The sequence below is a fragment of the Pipistrellus hanaki genome (assembly GCF_964339955.1).
Source record: "Pipistrellus hanaki genome assembly, chromosome: 5".
Classification (NCBI taxonomy): Eukaryota; Metazoa; Chordata; class Mammalia; order Chiroptera; family Vespertilionidae; genus Pipistrellus; species Pipistrellus hanaki.
In genome coordinates this window covers 89417102-89441712 of record NC_140507.1, presented here as the reverse complement: position 1 = coordinate 89441712, position 24611 = coordinate 89417102, and the positions used below count along the sequence as shown (strand labels likewise).

General features: G+C 49.9%; 1 protein-coding gene across 2 annotated transcripts in view; it reads left to right on the top strand.

Moving 5' to 3' along the window:
• ADAMTS2 (ADAM metallopeptidase with thrombospondin type 1 motif 2) overlaps nucleotides 1-24611 on the top strand; it is a 237261-nt gene that overhangs the window by 78878 nt on the left and 133772 nt on the right. For both annotated transcript variants that reach the window (XM_084885158.1, XM_084885159.1), the window contains exon 3: nucleotides 4339-4498. In XM_084885158.1, the coding sequence (XP_084741284.1) occupies nucleotides 4339-4498 (160 nt within the window). The remainder of the gene's footprint in view (nucleotides 1-4338; nucleotides 4499-24611) is intronic.

Here is a 24611-nt window from a genome sequence, read left to right as displayed (position 1 = left end):
GCGCTAACTGCATCTTGACCAAGAGCACTACAGATGGTTTTTGCAGCCTCACTTGCTTTTCTTCCTAATTGAAACTCGTAAAGCATGCAGTGCCGAATATGCTCTTCATCCGCCATCTTCTTAGCCCTAGTTTTGCAACAAAAACCAAACCAAACACAAACTTTTTCAAGCAAAACTTGTTAATTGCATTTCACACGTTCTGAGATACCATGTGTTTGAAGGTTATGTCAATACAAGTCAACGCCAAGCAAGATTTTAAACGAATGTTTAAAAACGACATTAATTATTACTAGATATAAAGAAGCTAGAAAAAGAATAGATTATGTGCAGAATTAGAAGATAGAGGGAGTTAACAAAGATCAGAGCAGAAATAAATGAAATAGAAACCAAAAATACAAAAGATCAATGAAATTAAGAGCTGGTTATTCTTTTTTAATTTTATAAATCTTTATTGTTCAGATTATTACAATTGTCCCTCTTTTTCCCCCCATAGCTCCCTTCCACCAAGTTCCTATCCCACTCTGCTCCCCCACCCCCACTGTCCTCATCCATAGGTGTACTCTTTTTGTTCAGTCTCTTTCCGCACCCCCACTTCCCTTTTCCCTCTAGAATTGTCAGTCCACTCCCTTTCTATGCCCCTGATTCTATTATATTCACAAGTTAATACTGTTCATCAGATTTTTTATTTCCTTGGTTTTTAGATTCGCTTGTTGATAGTTATGTATTTGTTGTTCATATTTTTTATCTTTATCTTTTTCTTCTTCCTTTTCTTAAAGAATACCTTTCAGCATTTCATATAATTCTGTTTTGGCAGTGCTGAACTCCTTTTGCTTTTTCTTATCTGTGAAGCTCTTTATCTGACCTTCAATTCTGAATGATAGCTTTTCTGGGTAGAGTAATCTTGGTTATAGTTTCTTGCTATTCATCATTTTGAATATTTCTTACCATTCCCATCAGGCCTGCATAGTTTCTGTTGAGAAATCACCTGACAATTGTATGGGTGCTCCCTTATAGGTAACTAACTGTTTTTCTCTTGCTGCTTTTAATATTTTCTCTTTGTCTTTGCTCTTGGAATTTTAATTATGATGTGTCTTGGTGTGGTCCTCTTAGGATTCCTTTTGTTTGGAGTTCTGTGTGCTTCCTGGACTTGTAAGTCTATTTCTTTCACCAGGTGGGGGAAGTTTTCTGTCACTATTTCTTCAAATAGGTTTTCAGTATCTTGCTCTCTCTCTTCTTCTGGGACCCCCATAATTCTGATGTTGGTATGCTTGAAGTTGTCCCAGAGGTTTCTTACACTATCTTCAACATTTTGGATTCTTTTTGATTTTTTGGAGGAGTGTTTTTTGATTTTTGGTATTCCAAATCTTTGACTTGATTCTTGCAATCCTCTAGTCTACCTTTAGGTCTCTGTATAATTTTTTTTTTCAGTCAGTATATGCTTAATTTCTAGTTGATCCTTTTTTATATCCTCAAGGGTCTCATTAAATTTATCAGCCTTTTCTAGGAAATTCTTGAAAAACCTTATAACCGTGGTTTTGAACTCTATATCCAGTCTTTTGATTTCCTACATTTCCTTAGATTGTGGCATGCCTCTTTGTCTCCACATTTTAGCTGCTTCCCTGAGTTGATGGAGTTGCTTTAGTGCTAGGTGTCTTAGCAGGGCCCAGTAGCTCAGCTTCCCCAGTTACCTGAGGTGGACACTCTTGGTGAAGCCCTTTGTGGGCTGTATGTGCAGTCTTGTTGTAGTTAAGCCTTGATTGTTGTTGGTATCACAGTGGGGAGTTGACCTCCAAGCTAATTGGCTGTGATGAGCAGCAGTGTTTCTGCTGGGAGGGCTTCTGTGCTCAGCTTGGATGGGGAGGAGTCTCAGGGTGGAGCAGACAAGCCTTGTTTTCCCATCAGCCCCACTCCAAGAGGACCCTGTTCTCAGGGCCCTGTGACAATAGCTGCATGCACCTCTGAGAGAAGGCTGCTCTTGAGTTTCGCCCACTTCCAGACATTCCAGTTTCTCCCCGAGTGAGTCTGGTACCGAAAGTCTCACCTGGAGCTGGATTTCAGTGTAGTCGAGAGGTTTTGTTTTTCTCCCAAACAAGAAAGTTAGCCACTGGGAGGGCTTCTGTGCTCAGCTTAGGTGGGGCGGAGTCTCAGGTTGGAACAGACAAGTCTTGGTTTCCTGTTAGCCCCACCCTAAGAGGGTCCTGTGGCAATGGCTGCATGCACCTCTGAGAGAAGGCTGTTCTCAAGTTTCACTTACTGCCAGACAGTCCAATTTCTCCCTGAATTAGTCTGGTACTGAAAGTCTCACCTGGAGCTGGATTTCAGTGCAGTGGAGGTTTCACTTTCCTCCCAAACGAGAAAGCCCACGCCTTTGCTGCCAGCCCTCTCATGCAGTGACACCAACAACTGCATGCTGCAAGTAAGCCTGGCCTGCACCCTCTTGCAATCCAGGACCCCTCAGGATGTCAGAGAACAGGTTTCGGCCTGATTCCGCAGGCCAGGCCGAGGGACCCCACTGGTGCACAAATTCATGCACTGGGCCTCTAGTATATATATATAATATAAAACAGTCAAACTCATAGAAGCAGAGTAGAATGGTGATTGCCAGAGGCTGGGGGAGGGGGACATGGGAAGTAATGGTCAAAGTGTATAAAATTTCAGTTATGCAAGATAGATAAGTTCTGGAAATCCACTGCACAGCATAATGCCCATAGCTAACAACACTCTGTCGTATGCTTAAAATCAACTGCAAGAATTAATTTTATGTTCTGTTAGTAACATAAAAAAATGGCCCTGGTCAGTATTGCTCAGTGGTTAGAATGTTGGCCCTCACAGCAAAAGGTCGAAGGTTTGATTCCTGCTTAAGGGCTTGCAGGTTTGATCCCCCAATCCTGCTTAGGGTGTGTGCATGAGGCAACCAATCTCTCTCTTTCTCTCTCTCTCTCTCTTTCTCTCTCTCTCTCTTTCTCGTTCTCGCTTTCGCTCTTGCTCTCGCTGTCTTTCTCCCTGCCTTCCTTCCACTCTCTAAAAACCAATGGAAAAAATATCCCTGAGTGAAGAATTTTTTTATGGTAATAATAAAGGGGATGGGAGGAAACTTTGAGAGGTAATGGATATGCTTATGGTCTTGATTGTGGTGATGGTTTCACAAGTGTATACTGATTCCCAAACTCATGGAGTTACATACATTAAACATGCGCAGCTTTTCACATGTTGATAATACCTCAGTAAAGTAGTTTTTAAACAGCAAAGCACACCCCAGAATGAGTATTAATTATGTGATCTAAAGGAAATATACTTGCAGGTTGACACAGTGGGGGACCCCATGTGAAACCACTGGTTTATAGATACTGGACCAAAAATATCAAAGTGTGGAAGCTGGACGATGGGGCTGTGACCAAGCATGGTCAAGGGGAGGGCAGGGCCATATGGAGGTGGTGGTTGGGGGGGTTCTGAGTCAGTTATTAGGGGGAGAATCAGAGTTTACCTGATGGCCAAGCTGAGGGCTAGATCCATTCAGGGGCAGGAAGGCATGTCTATGTAGGAAGGCCAAGCTGTCCCCAAGTCTGGTGTGGCATGTGAGAGCTGGGGCAGGGAAGGCAGGCAGAGAGCCTTGGATGTTGGATTGCAGTGCAGCCTGAATCCTGATGGAGACGGGTCCAGAAAGAAGCACCAGCAGTTCGGTTGCTGTAGAGTCTGGGCTGGTGACCGATGTGGATAAAGGGATATACAGTGAGGTGCAGGGATACATGGTACCCCCAGCCAGGCAAGGGGAAGCCCACTGTGGTTTGAGCCTGCATTTTCCAAGGAAAGCTGGAATTCCAATTTTGAAACATGAAATCTGATCATTTCGAGTATTGGGTTCACAACTTTGAAAACACTGTTTGGGGTAAACTGTGGGCAGAGTCAGCCCTGGCTGACAGTTTTTATCTTTACCTTGGACTTGGGGCTCCTGAGGGTGAGGTGGCACTGGTCCATATTTGGTGCATCTTGGTGTTCCCCTAGGGCTACACAGAGGCTCATGGTGTACTTCAGTTCCTTCAGGCTATTTTCAACAGTTTAGGCTAACAAGCCCCAGGTTGGAAGATGGGGATGGGAATGACATAGGTGGAGTCCCTTCCCCAGCCAGGGCTCAGCATGGTCCAGCAGCTCTGGCCTTAGTGACTAGAAGTGAAGACTCTGGTTAATGGTGCCCTGAAGGCCCATCCATGACCTTCCCAGCCCAGCCCAGCACCTCGCTCTGTCAGGTGGGAGATTCTGCACTCTGGGACCCTCCTCGCTGCTCCCCAACCTTGTCTGTCTTGCTCTGGGAATCTGAACCATCTCGTCTTTGCCCTGCAGGCTGGCCTGATCCGAATGGAGGAGGAGGAGTTCTTTATCGAGCCCCTGGAGAAGGGGCTGGCAGCGAAGGAGGCTGAGCAGGGTCGTGTGCATGTGATATATCGCCGGCCATCCAACCCCAGGCTCCCTTCTCTCGGGGTACCTCAGGCCCTGGACACAGGTAAGGCTGCTGCAGGTGGGCAGGCTGTGTGGTAAGCCCTGGATGTCCACTCAGGCTGAGCCCTGCGAGGGGGAAGAGGGGGAACAGGAACAGAGCCCTCTGTTCTGGGTGTATGTGGGCCACCACCTTCAGGTCTGAGCCTCCATAGAGGACAGCAAAAGCTGCCTCAGGTCCTCCTTTTTCTGCCCAAGGGCTTGCCTGGGTCAGGAAGCAAAGGAGGCCCACATCCTGAGCCCATGTCTGTGACCCTGTGTCTGCTGCCCCAAACATCCTCTGTCCCCCCTCCTGTTTGCTGTCCACTTTCCCTGCCAGGGTGGCTGCTCCTCCTGGCTGGTTTCAGAGAAATGTGGGATTGCAAGGAGAGGGAAGTGCACCATGAAGGCCCGGGATTTCTCCCAGCAGCCTCAGTGCAGATTTACATGGTTTTGTCTTTTTCAACTTAGAACCTTCTGGGCCCAGGAGTGTGGAAGGAGCTGTGGGGCAGGCATAATGACAGCCCCTCCGAGCCCTTCAGGAGGCCAGACTCACTGACCAGCCCAAACCTTTCCAGCATTTTCAGGATCTCAGGTCATGGATTACAGTGAGGCCAGGCCTGAGCCAGAGGTCCTAGATCCCTGGCCAGTGGCAGGTGGCAGGTGGCAGCAGGCACAGAGGCCTGGGTCTTGGGTCAGGCACATCGCATGTTAAAGTGAGCCCCAGAGGCCCCGCCGGGCTAGCCCGCCTGGGCTGCGATTTGCAGAGACTCTCCTCACCCCCTAGCAGTCCTGGCTCATTTATCTTAGGTCTGTGACTTCCCAGCTTGACAGATAAATTGGGTGCAGCCCAGCAGAGCACCGTTCTAATTCCAAGAAGTGGTGTCAACATATCTTTGCAAAGGAATTGCTCCCTCGGGAAGCCTAGCACTGTCTGGAGCCGATCAATACTCCGGTGGTCCCCGGGTCCCGGTGATAAATCGCTCTCTGCTGGGCTGTGAACAGCAGTGCCCGACTGTCCCACTTCCCCCAGCCTCAGCCCCTCCTGCCTCCTTCCCGCCCTTGAGCTTCTCTGCAGGGAGAGGAATGAAGAAGGACCCCGTAGAGTGTGGCTGGGAGGGATAATGGGGCCCAGGAGGTACCTCAGACCAGGGACCACCAAGACCCTGGCCTTGCTCCTTGACGGCCTTCTGCTCCCGGGCAAGTTTGGGCCTCTGTCTTCCCATCTGTCCCATGGGGCTAGAAGAGCCTGGATCTCAAAGAGCTGAGGGCCTGGAGCTTTGTGCTTTGAACCTGGGCTTCTGGGCACTGGTGCTGGGTGAGGGGCTGCCAGGTGCCTTGGGTGAGTTTCCAATCCCACATTCCATGTGGTGCTTGTCGTCCTGAACATGACAGCCCTCCCCCGTGGCCTGGCTGGCCTTGCATTATAGGCTGTGCTTCTGTTGGTCTTTGGGCATCTTCTGTTGTGTCTTCCCCTTTCCCTCCCCCCTATCCACCTACTTTGGTGAGAGCTTGGAATGCAGAACTTAAGAAACTTCAAACTCAAAATAAGCCCAGAAACCACTGGCTTTGAAGATGCTGGCCGGGAAAGGCCAATTGCCCCATTTGAAGGGTGAGGCTGTGCTGGAAGGGGACAGGGGGAGCCTGTCTCAGGCTGAGCTCTGGGCCTCAGCCCTGGGTTATGGGTGTGTAGGCTGTAGGCCACAGGTCTAGGGCAACTCCCCTTTCCTTTATGTCCCTGCCCAATGTCAGCATGACCTTGTGTGGGTGACTTGGTGGACAGAAAGCATATTTCTCCCTGAATGTGCTTAATCGTTCACACTTGGCCTAGAGCTGAGGCTTATTCACTGGCTGGAGGGTGTCAGATGCACGTTATGTTGGGCTGGGCTAAGGGTAACATCAGATGGTTTGGACCCGCTCCCCATCAGCCTGGGCCCAGTTAGGGCCCACAAGGTACAGCTGGGACAAATGGAAACCAGTGTCTTTGGCTAGGTACATTTGCTCCTTCCCCTATCCTGCAAGAGAACATGGAGCCCAGAACCTCTGTGTACGTGCCCGGTAGGGGATCCTTTCTCCTGGTGAATTGTGGTGGGGACCCTGACACCAGTGTAGCTCTGCCTAAAGCAGGCAGGAAGCTTCCAACCCCCGCGCCCCATTCCCCTCAGCTACTCCTGGAAGCACATTTGAACCCTAACCCCAGCCATTTATCTATGGGCAGGGGGTGTGATGAGTCCCTGGGCCTGCTGGTCTGGCTGGAGGTGGGGCGGGGTGGGTATGTTTCCCATGGCTTCTCCAGCATGCCAAGATGCATTGCCCTGATTTCCCTGAAGAGCCAGCAGGCTTCCTGGGGTGTCTCAAGGCCTTAGTAATAATCTCCATCCCCTGAGGTTGGTTGCCCACAGAAACAGGTGGGAAATGAAGGTCTTAACATGTCTTCAAGGACCCGGCCAACGCGGAGTGTGCATGTCACAGCTTAGTGCCACCAGGGTCATTCTTGGGTCCTGAAAGGGAGGGGCTAGGCGAACAGGGGGCTGAGGAAAGGGGAGAGGACTCCTCCCTCCTCACTGGCCTTGCAGGTGTGGCAAAAGCTGCTCTGCTGCACTCCACTGAGTCCCAGCGCCTAGCCAGGGCAGGAGGGCAGAACTATAGGCCAGGGAGCCTTTAGGGGAGGGGCCTTTCTCAGCACCAGAAGTCCCATTCTCTGTCTCCCCCAGAGCCAGCCCTGTGCCCCAGGGCAGTATGTTGGGGTTAGGGGGTGCTGTATAACATTGGCATCTCTGGTGTGTGTGTGTGTGTGTGTGTGCCTGCCCATATACTTGCTCAGGGGTCCACTCCGAGTTCTGCGCTCCTGCCTGAGCCCTGCCCCAGTTGCCACCTGTCAACCCCTTGTTTGGGGTTATTGAGGGGAAGCCATGGGCTGGGAGGTGGGGAGAGAAGCCCTCGCCTGTTGATCTAGCATATCACTGCCCTCCTAGGCTCAGGCTACTTCAACATGCCACCACCAACCGGGTGGTTTCAAACAGCAGCAGTTTATTCTCTCGCAGCTCTGAAGGGCAGAAGTTTGAAATGAATGTTACTGGGCTGAAATCAAGATGTTGGCAGAGCCTCACTCCTTCCAGGGGCCCTGTGGAGGAATCCATGCCTCATCATTCCCAGCTTCTGGTGGTTGCTGGCATCCGTGGGCTTGTGGCCACATCTCTGTCTCTGTGGCCACATTGTCTCCTCCTCTTCTGTGTGTGTGTGTGAGAGTCTCCCTGCTGTCAGAATGCATGTGATTGCATCCACCCAGACCATACAGGGCGATATCCATAATCTAACTATATCTACAAAGTCCTTTTTTGTCATATATGGTAGCATTCATAGGTCCCAAGAATAGGGGCCTTATATCTTGGAGGGCCACCATTCAGCTTACACAGGGAGTGAATCAGTACTCCCCTGTAGGGTGGCCATGCAGTGAAGGGGTGCACATCTGTCAGGAGTGATGCTTGAGGCCTCGCTCACTTCTCAGGATAATGCTCAGGCATAGCCCAGGCAGGCTGCTTGGCCTTCCGCCTCTGCTGGACCCTCATCCAGGCTGTGGGGCCCAGAGAGGCTGGGCTGGGCTGTGCTGTGATTGGGTTGTGCTGTGGTTAGGCTGATCCCAAGGCCATGTGCACAGAGTAGACTGTTGCCTCCAAATGCCTGGCTGTCATGCGGGAGGGACTTTGAACTTGGGGAGGGAAAGATCCCTGGGTTCTGTGTTGGGCACGGGGTCTCTCTGTCAGGCACACAGTGACTTTTCAGAAAGCCCTGCCATCCCAAGACATGGACTTTAGGTTCAGAAGCCTGCAGGGCCCACAGGCAGTGCCAATGAGGATGGCCCAGGGGCCAAAAAAAAATTTCACCACCCTTGGCCTGGCTTTTGTTTCCCTGCTTTTGACATAGATGTGCACAGAGTCTGTCTTTGCTAAAAGAAGAGCAGCAAGGAGAATGCAGCAGCACATGGCCTCTGCCTGGCCTCACCAGGGGGCAGGGCAGAGCAGAGACCTTTACCTGGCTTCTCATGGTGACCTGGTGGGAGTGTGGGCTTGGGGCAGTGATCCTCTTACTGCCGAGAGAATCTAGACATTAAATTTTTTTTGTGAACTCTGCAGATTTCCAAATGTTGATTCAAATTTCTGAAAGGCACCCTATGGGCCCGCTAAAAACAGCCCCCATTGGCCACCTGTGCTTGTGAGGTTCAGCAGCAAAGTGTCCTCTGGGTCCCTATAACTGCCTCTGGGCCACTGTGCCCTCCCACTCCACCTTACCCTGAGCCCTGGCTGAAGGAAGAGCAGTCAGGCAGCTCAGTGCCCGTGGCCTTGGCTGAGTCCTCCTGGAAGCAGCCAGTGCCAAGCCTCTGCCCACTGTGGCATCCTCCCCGGTAGGCAGAGTGGAATGTCACCTGCCCTGCGGAGTGCCTTCCCTGCCACTGCCAAGGAGAGCCTGAGAGAGAGAGAGAGAGAGAGAGAGAGAGAGAGAGGGAGAGAGAGAGAGAGAGAGAGGGAGAGAGGGAGAGAGAGAGAGAGAGAGAGAGAGAGAGAGAGAGAGAGAGAGAGAGGAGAGAGGGAGAGAGGGAGAGAGGGAGAGAGAGAGAGAGAGAGAGAGAGAGAGAGAGAGAGAGAGAGAGAGGGAGAGAGGGAGAGAGAGAGAGAGAGAGAGAGAGAGAGAGAGAGAGAGAGAGAGAGAGAGAGAGAGAGAGGGAGAGGGAGAGAGGGAGAGAGAGAGAGAGAGAGAGAGAGAGAGAGAGAGAGGGAGAGAGAGAGAGAGAGAGAGAGAGAGAGAGAGAGAGAGGGAGAGAGAGAGAGGGAGAGAGAGAGAGAGAGATAACAGCGTTAGTGCTGCAGTCTTCATCCAGTGGCCCCCAGTTCTTCCTCTCCAGCTCACCTGCTGCAGGTTTTCCAGGTTTCTGAGATGCTGTCTTGGGAGTGAAGCTTGTGGTAGGTGAGCAAGGCCAGGAACCAGATGACTGGAGCTACTGCTGGTGACTCCCAGGGGCTTCCTCCTCGAATGTTAGAGCCAAGGCAGGACGGCCTCCTGCAGGCAGTGGGCAGCCTCCAAGAGAAAGGGGCCTGGCGGCTAGTGCTGCATGACAGCCAGCTGCTCTGGTCTGGCCTGGAGGTAGGGAGGCAGGGAGGCAGAGGCCAGAGCAGGGGGGAAGAGGGGGAGAATGGAGCCCTGTAAGGACAGACAGATCATCAGGCTTCCGAGATGCAGTGATGTAATGGGTGACGGAGAGGGCCCTGCCAAGGCCTGGTAGGGGTGAGGGGTCAATCATGAGGTAGGTGGGGAGCAGGCCAGGTCAGAGAGGCTCTTGGCCATGAAGCAGTTAATGTCAGTTTGTTGGCCCCTGTAACAAGTTGCCACAAACTTAGTGGCTTTACACAACTCAGGTTTGTTCCTTTAGAATTCTGGAGGTTGGAAATCCATGGATCTTAAGGGGCTAAGCTTAAGGTATCAGCAGGGCTGGGTTTCTCCTGGAGGTTCAAGGGAGGAATCCCTTCCTCACCTCTCTCAGCTTCTGGTGGCTGCCCGAGTCCCTTGGCTCATGGCCACGTCACTCTGACCTCTGCTTTGTGTTCACATGACTCCTCTTCCTTCCCAGTCCAGCCTCCTTTTGGCTCCTTCTTATGAGGATCCTTATGATTACATTTTCCCTTCTGGGATAATCAGCGTAATTTTCCATCCCAGCATTCTTAACTTACTCACTTTTGCCTTTTAAGATAACACAGGTCCTGGGGATGAGGCTGTGGACATTCTGGGGCCATGAATCAGCCTGCCCCTTATCTAATAGTTGAAGCCTGAGGTCCTGGAGGAGGGGAGAGAGAAGCCTTTGGCTGCCTTTGCATGCAGAGCCCCAGGCCTGGCCAGCGTCTCAGAGCAGGGACGTCTCTCTGTGTCCTTAACCCAGGCATTTCCGAGCCTCGCTGTGGAGCCCTGGGGCCTGGCCTGGCCCATCAGGTGGTGGCTGGGGCTCTTGCACCAGATTTGGCCAGTGTCCTGCCCTGCTCAGCCCAGCTGGCAACTGCCAGCTTACTGAGTTTCAGCTAAAGGCCTGGGTGCCTCAGGGTTTGATTCCCTGGGCCCTCTCAGCTCCTCCTCCTCCTCATTTTGCCTGGTGCCTGCAGCCTGGGACCAGAGGAATCCCACGGAGAAGCACTGGTGAAACCCGAGGCTGCTGGCTGGCTCCGGAGGCGTGTTTCACACTGTGCGCACCCTTGGCAGGGGCCCCGGTGCTCCATCGCTCTTTGGCGGGCCACCTAGCCAGTGGTTGGAGATGCCAGTGCGGTGACGTGGGCTCATTTGGGAGGCCATTCTCTGAGGCCCAGCGTTATCGAGTCAGACTTGGCGTGGCTCTCTCTTCTACAGACAGTTAACTAATGCTCTGTCTTCTCTTCCCTTGGACTTGTGCTGGGAATGTCCCCCAAGGAGCAGTACCCACACTTGTCTTCAGGTTACATGTGGTACTTTGGTGCTTCCAGTGTTTAATGAGCAGGAGCAGTGTGCCTGGTTGCCTTGTTGGCCATGGGCTCCAAGTACTGCGCCTTGGGGGTCCCCAGCACAACAGACTGAGATGTTTCTGGGTGAGATATGTAACTTACCACATCTGTGGCATTTGTGCTTCACATGTGTCAGCTAGCCTGTCAGGACAGGAGCAGCTGGGCCTGCATTATTCATGGGGATCCCATGAACCCTGCCTCCACACCCCAGGCACTCTCCTGCATGCTGTGTCTACATGATAGACCAGAAGGACAGGTGTCCCACAGCCGGTCCCCACACAGAGGCCTCCTGGGGATGCAGAGGGTCCTGATGGTAGGTGAGAAATGCAGGGTCCCAGCCTCTGAGGGATGGATCTGCAGAGACAGCTCAGAGGACGTCTGAAAGGGACAAAGGGCTCTTCTTCAGAAGCAGAAACTGGATTCAGGCCTGAGGCTCAGACACTGCCAATTTGCACTAGGTAGAGGCCCCATCTCTTCTCCGAATCTTCTGCAGGTCAGCAAACACTTCAGCTAGATCCAAGCCTGGAGCGTTTTCTATGAAAATTTCCAATTTTCCTTGACCCATTTTTCTTTGAAATTAATACCAAGCAGCTCTGTGCACTTGGCCCTGCAGGAACGCTCAGCTGGGTAAAGGTGCCACATTAAGTGGAAATGTTGGTGTCTGCTCCCTTTTTCTCTGGCTCTCAGGCTTTTTCTCTCCCTCTGTTTCTCTCTCTCTCCTCTCTCTCTCTCTCTCTCTCTCTCTCTCTCTCTCTCTCTCTCTCTCTCTCAAACACACACACACACACACACACACACACACACACACACACACGAGCATTCGCACATTCTGAGTTGGTGTCTCTCTCAGAGCTCTGGACGTGTCCACATTGGCCTGGGCTCAATCCTGGACTGCAGGTTGGCCCTGGGCAAAGCCTCAGGGAATGTGCCTGGATTTGATGAGAGAACCTGGCATTGGGGTCCAGATAGAATGCCTCTCAATAGATGTCCCAGCAGGGAGACGGTGCACTTGAGACCAGATCGGGGCTCAGGGGAGAGCTTGCAGGACAGCAGGGATCTGTGGAGTCTGGAGCTGGGGCTTGGCGAAGGAGGTGGCCTGGGAGCTGGTCCTGTGTAGGGTGGGGGATGGCGTTGATCTGGGCTGGAAGGGACCAGGTGCCTGGTGATGCGCCCCAATAATGGGGGAGTAATACAAATAACAACCTTATGCTGAGATGGGACACAGGCTCAGACTGAGAACCTTTCTTCTCTCATTCATTCAGTCCATCATTCATTTATTCAATACATTCCTACTACATGTCCACCTTTGCCTTCGGCTGGATTGGGTTGGGGATACAACAGGGAATGAGCCAGATGGAGTCTTTCAGAGCTCACTGGCACCTGGGGGAGACGCATGAGCAGATGCTACAGAGCGGGCTAAATACATGAACAAAGCAAAGCCTGGGAAAAGGGTGAAGAGAGAAATCAGGTAAAGGGGGAGCTGCTTCCTGTTGGAAATGGCACGAATCTAGCTGGTGGGAAGGCCCAGCCCTGGGAAATGTGCTCCAGATCGAGGGGACAGCCGCTGGGCCAGAGAGGTGGGAGACTCCAGTTCACATGGAGTTGTTGTGTGAGGCAGGGTCTTCTCCCAGCAGTGGGAGGACTCTCGGTGGAAGGAGAAGAAGCAGGGAGGCCATGAAGGACCCTATGGATTCATATGTATTAAGAGATGGAGCTCACAGGACATGGGTATGAGGGAAGGAATCAAGGATGGCTCCTGGCTTTTGAAAGGCCTGAGCAGCTGGGAAGATGGTGGATGGCTGTGACGAAGACTGAGGGGAGGATGCAGGTGGAGGCCTGAGCAAGTACAGAAGCCAGAATTGGGGTCTTTCTTCTGGCTTCAGAGCTCAGCCCCTCCCCTGCTCCTTGCTGCCCTGGCTCAGAGAACCGGGTTTCCCAGGAGAGATTGTGTCGGCCACAGCAAGCCCATGTGTCTTCCAGACTCTTGGGATGGAGGGCACAGACTTCAGGCATGGCCTCCCAGGTGAGCAGGCTCTGGGGTGCACTGCAGTTCCTCTCGCCCTGAGAGACAGAGGCCCTGCTCTGTGAGTCAGAGTCTCCGGGGACAGAAAGAAGTGCAATGTGATACCCAGGGTCCCTGCAGACGTGCATGTGTCCCAGCCTCTCTGACAGGCCAGGTCCTCCTTCCCCAATCCACACTGTGGGAAGGGGCCCAAACCTGGTAGAGTGGATGAAAACTTGTGATAGCGTGCAGGGTGTGGGTTGTCCACCTCGAGTGCAGCCTTTCTTGGAATTTGGGTTTGGGGACCCCCTGGCAGGAGGCCTTGGGTTCTTCTTCTGGTGTTGAGCCGGCCCAGCTGGAGCCTCATGTTTGAGCAGGGCAAGGGAGCACTTCCTGAGAGAATAGGAGAGTGGTGGGATCCTGAGAGAATAGGAGTGGTGGGATCCCAGCGCAGGACAAACAGTTCCAGGCCAGAGCCAGACCAGCTTTGCACTGGAGCTCCCAGAGTCTTCAAATCCCCACCCAGTAAGGGTGTTTGCTGGCTGATATTTGGCTGTTCCTGCAGTCTAGCATTGCTGCTTTTTGCTTTAATTTGTGCTTCTTTGATTGCTGAGGAGAATAGATGATCTGCCAGCATTTGATTATTTTATATATCTTCTCTCCCCATTTAAGTCCTTTGCCCATTCATCTCCTGGTGTCTCATATATTGAGATAAGCCCTTTATCTGCTTTAGATATTGGCTTTCTGTCACGTTTCATACCTGCCTTTCCCCAGGCTATCGTTCCCCTTTCCTTTTCAGTTTTGTTCATTTTTGTTGCATAAAAGCCAGCCTTTCTGTAGCCCAGTCTGTGGATGATTCTTTTCCTGCCTCCGGAGCTGCGCAGGGACAGCATGTTTACTGAGGGTCTACACAAGGATGGTACTCTGTCTCCATGCATCCTTTAATCAGCCTGCAGGGAATGTTGGCTGGACTGACGAGGCTAGCAGTCTTGGACCCTCCTATAGGGTACTGGTCCTTAGAACACATGGGGCCTCCTTAGCATCAAGGTTCTGCTTAGTAGATTCAGAAACTGAGGCCCAGCAAGGGTGTGAGGAAGATTTTAAGTCACTCAGCACATCAGCTGTGGAGAAAATCTTTTGCTATGGAATTGCCAGCATTGGTGCAGTGCCTGGCCACAGCTAGTAGTTACTAGTAAGTATCCATGAAAAGAAAAAATGAATGCTGCTTACCCAGGAAGCATAGCCAGATGGACCTCCTTCCTGGAGAAGCAATTGTTTCTGGTAGGTGTTGGAGGGCTTACCATCGAAGCCCACTTCTATTGTTGCAACAGCTCCTACACTGCTGGCTGCAATTCTTGGGTTTCATGCAGGAGGGACACATGATGTTGCTGGGGCCTTTACAGCTGAAGTAGGGGAATAGTCTTGTCCTCTTAGCTCTTATTTTACCAGATCCTTCACCAGATGTTCACCGATTGCCTACACAGGTTCCTGCACGGGGCCAAGCTCTGTGATCCTGGAAACAATACAGAGATAGCACCCAACCTTGTATAGCTCATGGTAACTGTAGGCCCACAAGCACCTGCAGTTAGAATGGTGAAAAATGCTACTAAATAAGCACAGTAACTGGAGGTCGAAGTTAAGATCTGAACTATGGATTGCAGTTCATTTGGAGAGAGGACGAGCTGGGAGCAGCAGGAGGGAGAATCCTAAGGGGAATAGGCTTGGTCTGTTTTGGGGTCGAGCAGGAGGGGTCCAAGGGGCAGATCGAAATGGGTGCAGTGGGCTCGTCTTAGGACTGGGCCAGCACCCTGCTGTAAGAGGAGAAGCAGCAGTGTGGCCTGGTTTTCGTGGAGGAGGTGGAGAGACCAGGTGGCCATCTGCAGATTCTTAGCAGAGAAAAATGCTACCTGTTCTTGGAGCCTTTGAACAACTTCGGGGGCTCTGGGGTGTGTCACAGAGGCTGGTATTCTCAGTACTTAGACAGTTAATGAGCCAGGGCTGGGCTGGGATGGCCAAACTTGTGGGACAAGTGGGCTAAGCAGGTGATTGAGTCATCTTAGCCGAACAGAGTTGGGGCACCAGGCCAGTCTGATCAGGTGATGTCCAACAAGGTGAAGCACCAAGGGCCACCTAAGATCCCAAGACCACAGGCTCGAGCACACAGTGGGCTGTAGGGGGTGGGACCCAGGGGGCTGAGTGACCAAAGTTCAGGACAGGTAGTTTGATTTGAGAATTCCAGGGGACAAAGGCAATGATGGCCTGATTGACCTTGCCCACCCAACCCAGACCCACAGTTGTGGTGGCCCCAGGCTGGAGGGTGTGCATAAGCAGGCCTGTGCCCAGTGTCCAGGCTCAGGAGGGGCTCCCGATGGGTTAGAGCCCCCAAAGATGGGAGTTTGTATCCGTGTAACCCTGGCCAGAGCCTGATGGTCAGGTATCCATGGAGGGCAGTGAGGGGCACATCTCTGCAAGGTGTCTGATGCCAACATCTGTGGGATGCAGGCCAACATGGGGTCAGTGGCAGGAAGGCTTCTGATTTCTCAAGAGAAACTGGAAATTGTTATTTTTAAGTAAAACCTCTTTATTTTCAAATGTTGGTAGCTAATTTCAATTTTTTTCAAAAACCACACATGGGCCACGCAGACCCTGGGTGGCAATGGAGTGAGAGGGTCACAGGTGGCTCCATGGCCCAGGAGGAACACAATGGCCAGACAGGCCTCTGGATGTGGCCAGCACTGCCCAGAGTGGAAATGTACTTCAGAGGAATTTTTATTTTCATTTCGGGAATATCACAGAGAGCTTCCCAGCAGCTTCGTTTTTGTGAGGAGAGATCTGTGGTCATCGTGTTTTTCTTGGAAGCCGGTGGGGAAGCGCATCTGCAGAGCATTAGCAGGACGGGGTGAGAGGAGGCTCTTTCCAGAGCTCCACACACAGCCTGGGTGGGGTGGCTTTTTGGGTGGGATTAGCCCCTAGGCCCCTGGAAATGGCCCCCTGCCCACAAACCACTGGGATGGCCCCACCTCATTGGCCAGGCCGGACAGGCTGAGTTGCGCAGAGCCTGTGGCTGTTGCGTCTGGCACCAGGAGCCAGGGCCTTGAGGCTCTGCTTCCCTGGCATGCTCTGCCATGTTCAGAGTCCCTGCGGCTTAGGAAGCAAGTGATCAAACTGTAGGGGCAAGAGGAGCTGGTCAGATGGCTGAGCTCCTTTTTCTCAGTGATCCCTCAGGAGCTACTTACATTCTTGGCCTTCATCGTGAGTAGGACAGGATGGGGCACGTCTTGTTCTGAGACATGGGCTGAGAGGGGTACAGGGACTCCACATGCTGAGAAGAGGCCAGCCCTGCAGGACCCCTCTGGATCCACTTCAGAGAACTCCGTTTGGGCATTTAGTGATAGACTCCAGGGCTCCCATCTCCCTCTCTTGGGGTCCTTGGTGCCTGGAAAGTGTGGGTGCTTCCTAAGGACTAGGTGGCCCAGGAAAGGGCAAGGGAGCTGGGTTCTCTGCATGAGCCTGGCTTTGCTGGTCCCTGCTCTGGTCTCAGTTTCCCCATTTGTAAAAGGGAGAGTGTTGCACTAAAGCCAGGCCTCACCTGGTGGCTCCCAGGCTGTGTCCCCACAACCACGCCACACATGTTTTCTTTGAATTGCACCATGTATTCCAAAACTGTGAATTTACAATTAAGAATCCCAAGGTTTCACATTAAAATTTCCATTTTCAGTTTCTCAGAAATATCAGAAGGCCCAGCAGCTCTGGGCCTGTTCCTGCAAGCTGTATTTGGTGGGAGATACCACGCCTCTTCGAGATGGGCATCCACAGGCCCTCTCCTCCCTGTTTCTCTGCGGCCACTCACTCACTCTGCTCCTGCTGGCCCCGCTTGGCCATGGAAGGAGACTCTGGGCCAAAAAAGACCTCCAGGAGATAGTTACTAACATTCTCTGCCTCTGTTTCTGTCACACGTGTTCACACATGTACACATGCATATGTGTGTACAGAGCAGGCATATTAACATCTTTCTGGAATGAGCTGTGGGATCCTGAGGCATTTCCCCTAGCTGAGCAAAGCTCTGAACAGGCCTTTGATAAGTCCTGCCTCTGGGCCTTGGTTCACAGACCTTCTGACACTGGTCTTTATCAGTAGGTCCCAGGACCCTTCCCCTTTGGGAACCTGTTGTCCAAATGAGGGGCCACAAGACCAGACACTTGGGACCTGGGTGAGAATCACTTGGGCTCCCACCTGCAGGGGTCTCAGGGCCACAGTGCTCTGGGGAAGAAGACAGTTTCAGAGAGCACTCACCATGATGGGTACAGACCACACTGCAGAGGAGGCTGGGGGACAGTGGGGAGAAAAACTGGTGGACACCTTGCCAAAGCCCAGGTGCAGGGTAGAGGCAGCATCCAGAACCCAGACTGACTGATGGAATAGGAACCAGTTCCCAGACGTGCTGCATCCGTGCAAAGGGGCTCAGGGGGCTGGTGCCTGGCAGGTGGGAAATGAGTGTGCTCGTTCATTCCACGGCTGCACTCTGCACCCAGGCCCTGGCAGCCTGGCCCCACATCTACTCCCACAGAACCCTACAGCTGCCGATGACAGGACCAATGGGGCCTGGCCTCTAATGTAATCAGCGTTTGTATCAAGTGTGTCTCCAGCAGTGGCTGAGGACCAATCCTGGGGGAACATGGTGGTTTCCTACCTGCTGCCCCTCAAAAGGGGTAAGCTCCAGTGCCAAAGTCTTGGGAGTTGGCCGTCCTTTGGGCCTTGCTGATTCATCTTTGAGCCAGGCATTAAGTGGCTCTCATGAAATAAAACAGACATTGTGGGGATCCAGAGGCTGAATGGTGGGAAGGGTCTGACCTCACTGGTGAAGGGACAGATGGAAGATGTGGCTAAGATTGCCATAAATCCAGTCCATTGCCCTGCCCTGTTCCCTCGTTCCCTCCCCACCCCCCAGCTTCAGTCCCACTCCTTGACACCCTCTTGGAGGCTTTCGCAGGTATCAGGAGTACTCTAACCTTGGGTCAGACACCCCAAGCTCAATCCAAGCCCTGATTCTGAGCCATTGAGTCTCCTGCTCCCTCCTCGGGCTGTGGTAGTGGCCTGCTTTGCTGCTCTGAGTTGCTGTGGATTCCAAATTCAGGGAGAGAGGGGTCTGCAGGGTTGGTATAGAGTGGGTACCAACCAGCTGAATTCAAGCTTTAATCCCCTTACAGATAAGCTTCTGTCCTGCTTCAGTGATGGCCTTAGTTTTATGATCCCTGAAGGGAAGTGTCTGGCACAGAGACCTGGGGTGTTACGTTCAGCTCCTCCTTCACTCTCTCAAGCTGGTCTGTGGACAAGTCTGGCCCATCTACCCCTAAGTTACCTAGAGAAGGCATTATCACCATCCTCGTCCCTGACTTTGTTGCCTGGCTCAGTTGCCATCTACATTCACTGTCCAGTGTCAAGGTCCATTCATTAATTCATTCATTGTTTCATTCATTCATCCATCCATCCATCCATCCATCCATCCATCCATCCATCCATCCAAGTGTTTGCAAGGCTTGTGCTGGGTGTTGAGCATGCACATTGTGGTCTCTGCCACTGAGGAATCATGGCTGCAGGGAGGTACAGATAAGGGGATGGATAGTGACACATGCTGTTTAACATCCTAGAGAGGACTGAGGCAGCTGACACTGCCCTGGTCAGGATGAGCTCCAGAAGGCTCATCAGAGTGGGGCTGCCAGATGCCAAGGCTGAGTGGCCGTGGGGGGGACTCCAGGGACAAGGCCAGAGTGTCCTGGCTCCAAGCACACATTCTGAAGTCCTGGCTTCTCCCTCATTCTTTGTGCTTCTGTTTCGTCATCAGAAAAATTTGAGGTAAGGAATTTTCACCTGGTAGGGTTGTGGGGAGGATTAGGCCTCATCAGACTTATGAAGAGCCCACTGTGGGCCGGCGTGTGCTAAGTAACACAGTGGTGTCCTGAGCACAAGTGTGGAAAGCCCACCTTTAGCCACTGCTACTAGGCAGTCAGGCTCCTTCCCACAGGTTGCTGCCCACACCACTCTTCTTCAACAGATGTTCGTGGGGCTACTGTTGGTGCCCAGCTCAGATGGTCTCAGGGTTGGGCAGTTGTGGACCAGACTAGTGTGCCCTCCTGCCTTGTCAGGTCCAGTGTGGGGAACAAGTACAGCATGGGTGATAGGGCCTGAGGTAGCGGGGTAGTAAGGACCTGGGGGAACCTTGGGGATCACCAAGACAGACATCCTGGAAAGAGTGGTACTGGGTGGTCCTGAGAGACAGGGGTGCAGAGCCACCTCTCAGAGCCTACCATGTACTGGGACTTGCATGAGCAGAGTGGAAGATCCGAACTGCTAGCCAGAGGCTTTGTCAGACACCATGATAGGTTGCTTTTCCACACACTATTGCAGAACAAACTGAGCTAATACCTAAGAGGACTTATAGCTCTGTGAGAAATCAGAACCACTGGTAGCTCTCCCTTAGGGCCTCCTTGGGTAGATGCCAAGGGCCCTTGGGTAGGGGCCATGCATTCCTTCCCAGTCCCACCATCTCCACTGACCCCCCCAGCCTGAGATCCTTCATTGTTATGCTCTGCTGTCTTTCTTTCAGCTGGAATATATTTTTCTGTGTTCTTGACGCTATCATCAGCTGATACAGGACAGGCAGGCAGAGAGGGCCTTTGAGAGGGAGAATGTGCATGACCTGGTGGCATAGAGTATTCTTAGTGTTTAATTTGCAACCCCTCACTGGCATCACTCATTTGTCTCCCATAAGCATTTAAGTTGCTACCTTTGGCCTTTTTTTTTTTTTTTCATATAGTTCATTTAAAATAAGATTTGCCATTTTGACCATTTAAAAATGTATTCACAATGCTGTTGCAACCAACAGTACATTTTAGTCCTGGAACACTTTCATCCTTTCAAACAGAAATTTTGTACCTTTAGCAGTCACTCCCATCCTCCCGCCCCAGCCTCTGGCAGCCACTAATCTACTTCCTGTCTTCATGGATCTGCCTGTTCTGGATATTTAAAAGAAATGGAAACTTACAGTATGTGGTCTTCTGGATCTGGCTTTACCCCTGATCTTGTAAAGTAATCTTTCTTGCTAGTTGTGCAGGCTCATGGTTCCCCATACAGTTCCCCCATGCCCATGCCACCCCATCTTGTCTACTGAGACTCTCTCCTATGCTCTCACTCTTGGGGCTCTGGCCATTCTTCAGACTCATGGCAGGGGCCACGGGCTGGCCTTCTGGCCTCCTCTTCTGACTTGTCTATGACGATGGCCACTTCTCTACTGGCTTTAGGTCCCCCCCCCCCCAGAAACAGGGATGAAGGGGCTTTCATTCATGTCTTCATCTCACATGCTTAAATGAGGCAGCAACGTGCTTTTGTAAGCCCAGGGTATAACACAATAGGGAGCAGTGGGGACTGTGCTACAAAACATCCGGCACATTCTCCCACCAAAGGGTCACTCTTCACTCCTGAAATGAGCTCAGTGTTGACTGAGGTGGCACCCAGGTGACATGCTAGCCTGGGTGTTGACCAACTCTGGAGGAGCTCTGAACTCAAAATGTGGAATAATGAGAAGTAACACATGTCTCCACCTTACCCCCACTCCAAAGAGGAAAAAGCAAAACCATGAGAACCACCTACAGAAACTGACCTAGTGCTTATGTGCAGATCTGGAACTGGTGTGGCCATGCATGTCTGTGTGAGCACATGGGTGCATGTGTCCAATGGCAATGGCTGGCCAGCAAAGCCATGAGAAGATGTGTTAGGGAAAAGCAGATGCCATTGTTTATAAGAAAAGTCAGAAAGAGAACAGTGAACCCAACATTGAGATAATGGAGTAAGATGGGAGAGACAAATCCAGCTCTGTGCTATCTCCTGATATACAACCAAAGTGTAAAGACAAGAGAAGGTTGAAAGGAAAAGTGTGGAAACGGAAATACCAGGCAGCCAAAGGCAGCCGCTGTTTGTATCAGTCTCAAACTCAATAGACTCCAGGTCTTGCCAGGGAAAGATGGATCACCATCTAATGAGAGCAGGTCATTTTCCCAGATGACAGAGCAGTTCCAAAGAGTTCCATTCACTCAATAAAGCAGCCTCCATGTGTTTGATGTAAACTTTGTTAGAAATAGAGAAACTGGCAAATCTATCATCATTTTGGGAAGATTTCAGCTATTCTTTTTCAATTACCGTAGGATTGAGGAGACAAAAAAATTCAGCAACAAAGGGAAATTCAGAATAACATAAATAACAGGCTTGATGTAATAGATGTAGAAAAATTTTGTGTTTTACAGTTAGAGTTCCCTCATTCTTCTCAAGCACGTATGTGACGCTCATGAAAAAAAAAAATGTATCAATTTTGTGCAAGCTTCACAAAAATTAAAAGAATAGTTGTGATGCAGATCCTATTCCTGCACCATCATGTCTTTAAGTTAGAAATTAATAATACCCAAAATAAATATCCCCATTTTTTGGAAATTAAAAAAAAAACACAGTTTTAAGTAATTTATAAAATGAAACTTTAAAAATATTTAAAAGTGAAGGATAATAAAATCACTTAATACCAAAAATTGGGTGGAAATTTATATTAGAAAAGAAAAAGACTGCGTCGTAAAGAAATAAATTTCTAGTTTAAGAAGTCAGAGAAAGCAAAATTCCCCAAAGGCTGTAAAAGAAAAAAGATAATAAAAATAAGATCAGAAATCAATGAAACTAAAAACCTCTCAGTTCTGATCACTGTTACTCTTAAGATTTTCAAGAGAAGTCAGAAATTTGTAATTCCACAAAGAATTTTTGCATGAAAAAACAAATTATGTGGTAAACAATGTGTGTCGGCTGAATCTGGCCTGTGCTTGTCTTTAACGAGCTATGCCTTCTCCTAACAGCCGAGGAGTGCTCACCTCCCACGTAACTGGGGTGACAGGAGGGAAATGGCTGCTTTGCTCCCCTGCCGCCTCAGCGAGGCGACTTCTCTCTGAGCACCCGCATGTGTTTCTGTGTGGACATGTGTTTTCATTACTCTGGCGTATGCAGCTAGAATTGCTGGGTCACATGTAACTCTATGTTTACCCTTTTGAAGAAGTAACACACTGTCCTGAGCCTGGTGTCCACTACCCCTGGCTGGTTACCATCACAGAACAGTCCCAGGTCTGTGACTGTCTGTGTGCAGCGCGCTGTGAGTTCTCACACTCCATCCTCAGAAGCCTGCTGCTTGTCGTCATGAGCAAGAGCCAGCCTCTTGCTGTGTGTGTGGCGGGGTGGGGGAGAGTCCTGATGGTTTCTGTCTCTCAGCTGAGGACTCCCATGTTCTTAGGCCCCTGCCTTTGGTGTTATCCAGAAAGTGAAGAGGTAGTGAAAGGGAGGTTGAGCTCTGCTTCTTCTGACTAGAGAATCATCTCCACATGAGCTCTTTGCTGGAGTGCATCCCTCCTTGACAGAAATACAATTTCTGTGGCTTTTCCGAGGTCTTTGCTCCTGCCCCTGGGGGAACAGTCATCCAGGACCTGGCTGGCAGAGGCTACCTCGGAGGGCAGAATGGAAGGCGCTCAGGGGCGATTTTTGTGGCTGTTGGCCACAATAGAGTTAGTGGGGCAAGGATGAGTACACTTGTCGCTCAGCAGGGGATCCACTCCCCTTCTTTGTGAGAACACCGCTAACCCAGGGGCCTCCCAGGGCCCAGCACTCTGCAACACAGGCAGCCACAAAGCAGGACCAAGAGGCCCTGTTAACTGGTGCTTAAAGTGTGGCGTTCCTGTGGGTTACTGCCCAGAGTCACCTGGGAACTGGCCTGACTTGGAATGGCTCTGAGAAGTCTGAGGTCAAGGTCAGGTCATTCTTTTTTATTTTTCCTTTATAATAGATTGGCTAAGATGTCAGTCATATGCTCTAATTTACCCATACAAGTGCACAATTCTAGTTTTAAAATATAGTCACAAAGTTGGGCAACCATCATCTGAACATTTTCATTGGCCCAAAGAGAAACCTCGTGCTTATGAGCACTCACTTCTCATTCCCCTCAAGAGATTTACTGCTTCCTTTCCAGTTTGATGCCTTTTATTTCCTTCCCATGCCTAATTGCTCTGGCTAGAAATTCCAGTGTTATGTTGAACAGCACTGGCAAAAGCAGGCTTCTTTGTCTTATGCTGATCTTGGAGGAAAAGCTTTCTGTATGAAAAGCTTTTGAGTATGACATGATTGGGGGTTTTCAGAAAAACCTTTTATCATGTTGAGGAAGTTTCCTTCTATTCCTAGTCTATTGAGAGTTTTTATCATGAGGGTGTTGGATTTTGCCAACTGCTTTTTCTCTATCAGTTGAGATGATCACGTGGTTTATTTTCCTTCATTCTGTTAATGTAGTGTATTGTATTGATTGATTTTCAAAGGTTGGCCCATCTGGAATACATCTTACTGTTCATTGTGTATAGGCTTTTAATCTGCATTTGAATTTGGCTTGCTAGTATATTGTTGAGAATTTTTGTGTTTACATTCATAAGCAGTATTGATCTATAGTTTTCTTAATGTGCCTGTGTCTAGCTTTGGTATCAGGGTAATGTTAGCCTCATAGAATGAGCTGAGAAGTGTCCTCTCTTCTTTACATTTTTGGAAGAGTTTGAGAAGAATAGATACGGTTGGTAGAATTTACTAGTGAAGGCATCTAGTCCTTGGTTTTTCTTTATTTGGAGATTTTGATTACTGATTTAGTCTCTTTACTTGTTATAGGTCTGTTCAAATGTACTATTAATCCTTGACTAAATATTGGAAGTTTATCTGTTTCCATTTTTTTTCTTTTCATCCAAATGATCTAATTTGTTAGCATCCAACTGTTCATAGTATTATCTTATAGTCCTTTTTTATTTCTGTAAACTCAATCCTAATTTCTCCATTTTTGTTTCTGATTTTAGTAATTTGAGCCTTCTTTCTTTTTATCTTGGTCAGTCCAGCTCAGTGTTTGTCCATTTTAATGATCTTATAAAGAACCAACTTTTGGTTTTGTTGACTCTCTCTGTTTTCTTTTCTCTATTTTGTTTATCTGCTCTGAACTCTATTATATCCTTTCTTCTGCTAGCTTTGGGTATTATTTCGCTTCTTCTATATTACAAATATATAAGTTGGGTTGTTGATTTGAGAGCTTTCTTCTTTTAATGTAGGGGTTAATAGCTATAATTTTTTCTTTGAGTCCTGCTTTTGCTACATCCCATAGCTTTGGGTGTGCTGTGTTTTAGCTTTCATTTCTTTCAAGAAATTTTCTTATTTTCTTTGTAATTTCTTCTTTGACCTATTGATTATTTAAGGCTATATTGTTTAGTGTTCACAAATTCACATATGAATTTCCTACATTCCACCAAAAACTACTAGAACTGATCAAATAGCAAGATACCAAATAAATATCCAGAAATCAGTTGCATTTATATACACCAATAATGAACCACCAGAAAGTATAAGACAACAATTTAATTTACAATGCATCAAAAATAAATAAATAAAATACTAATCTGGCTAGTGTTGCTCAATGGCTAGAGTGTTGGCCCATGCACTGAAGGGTCACAGGTCCAATTCCTGGTAAAGGGCACCTACCTGGGTTGCAAGTTTGATCCCAGGCCCCAGTCAGATTGCAAGCT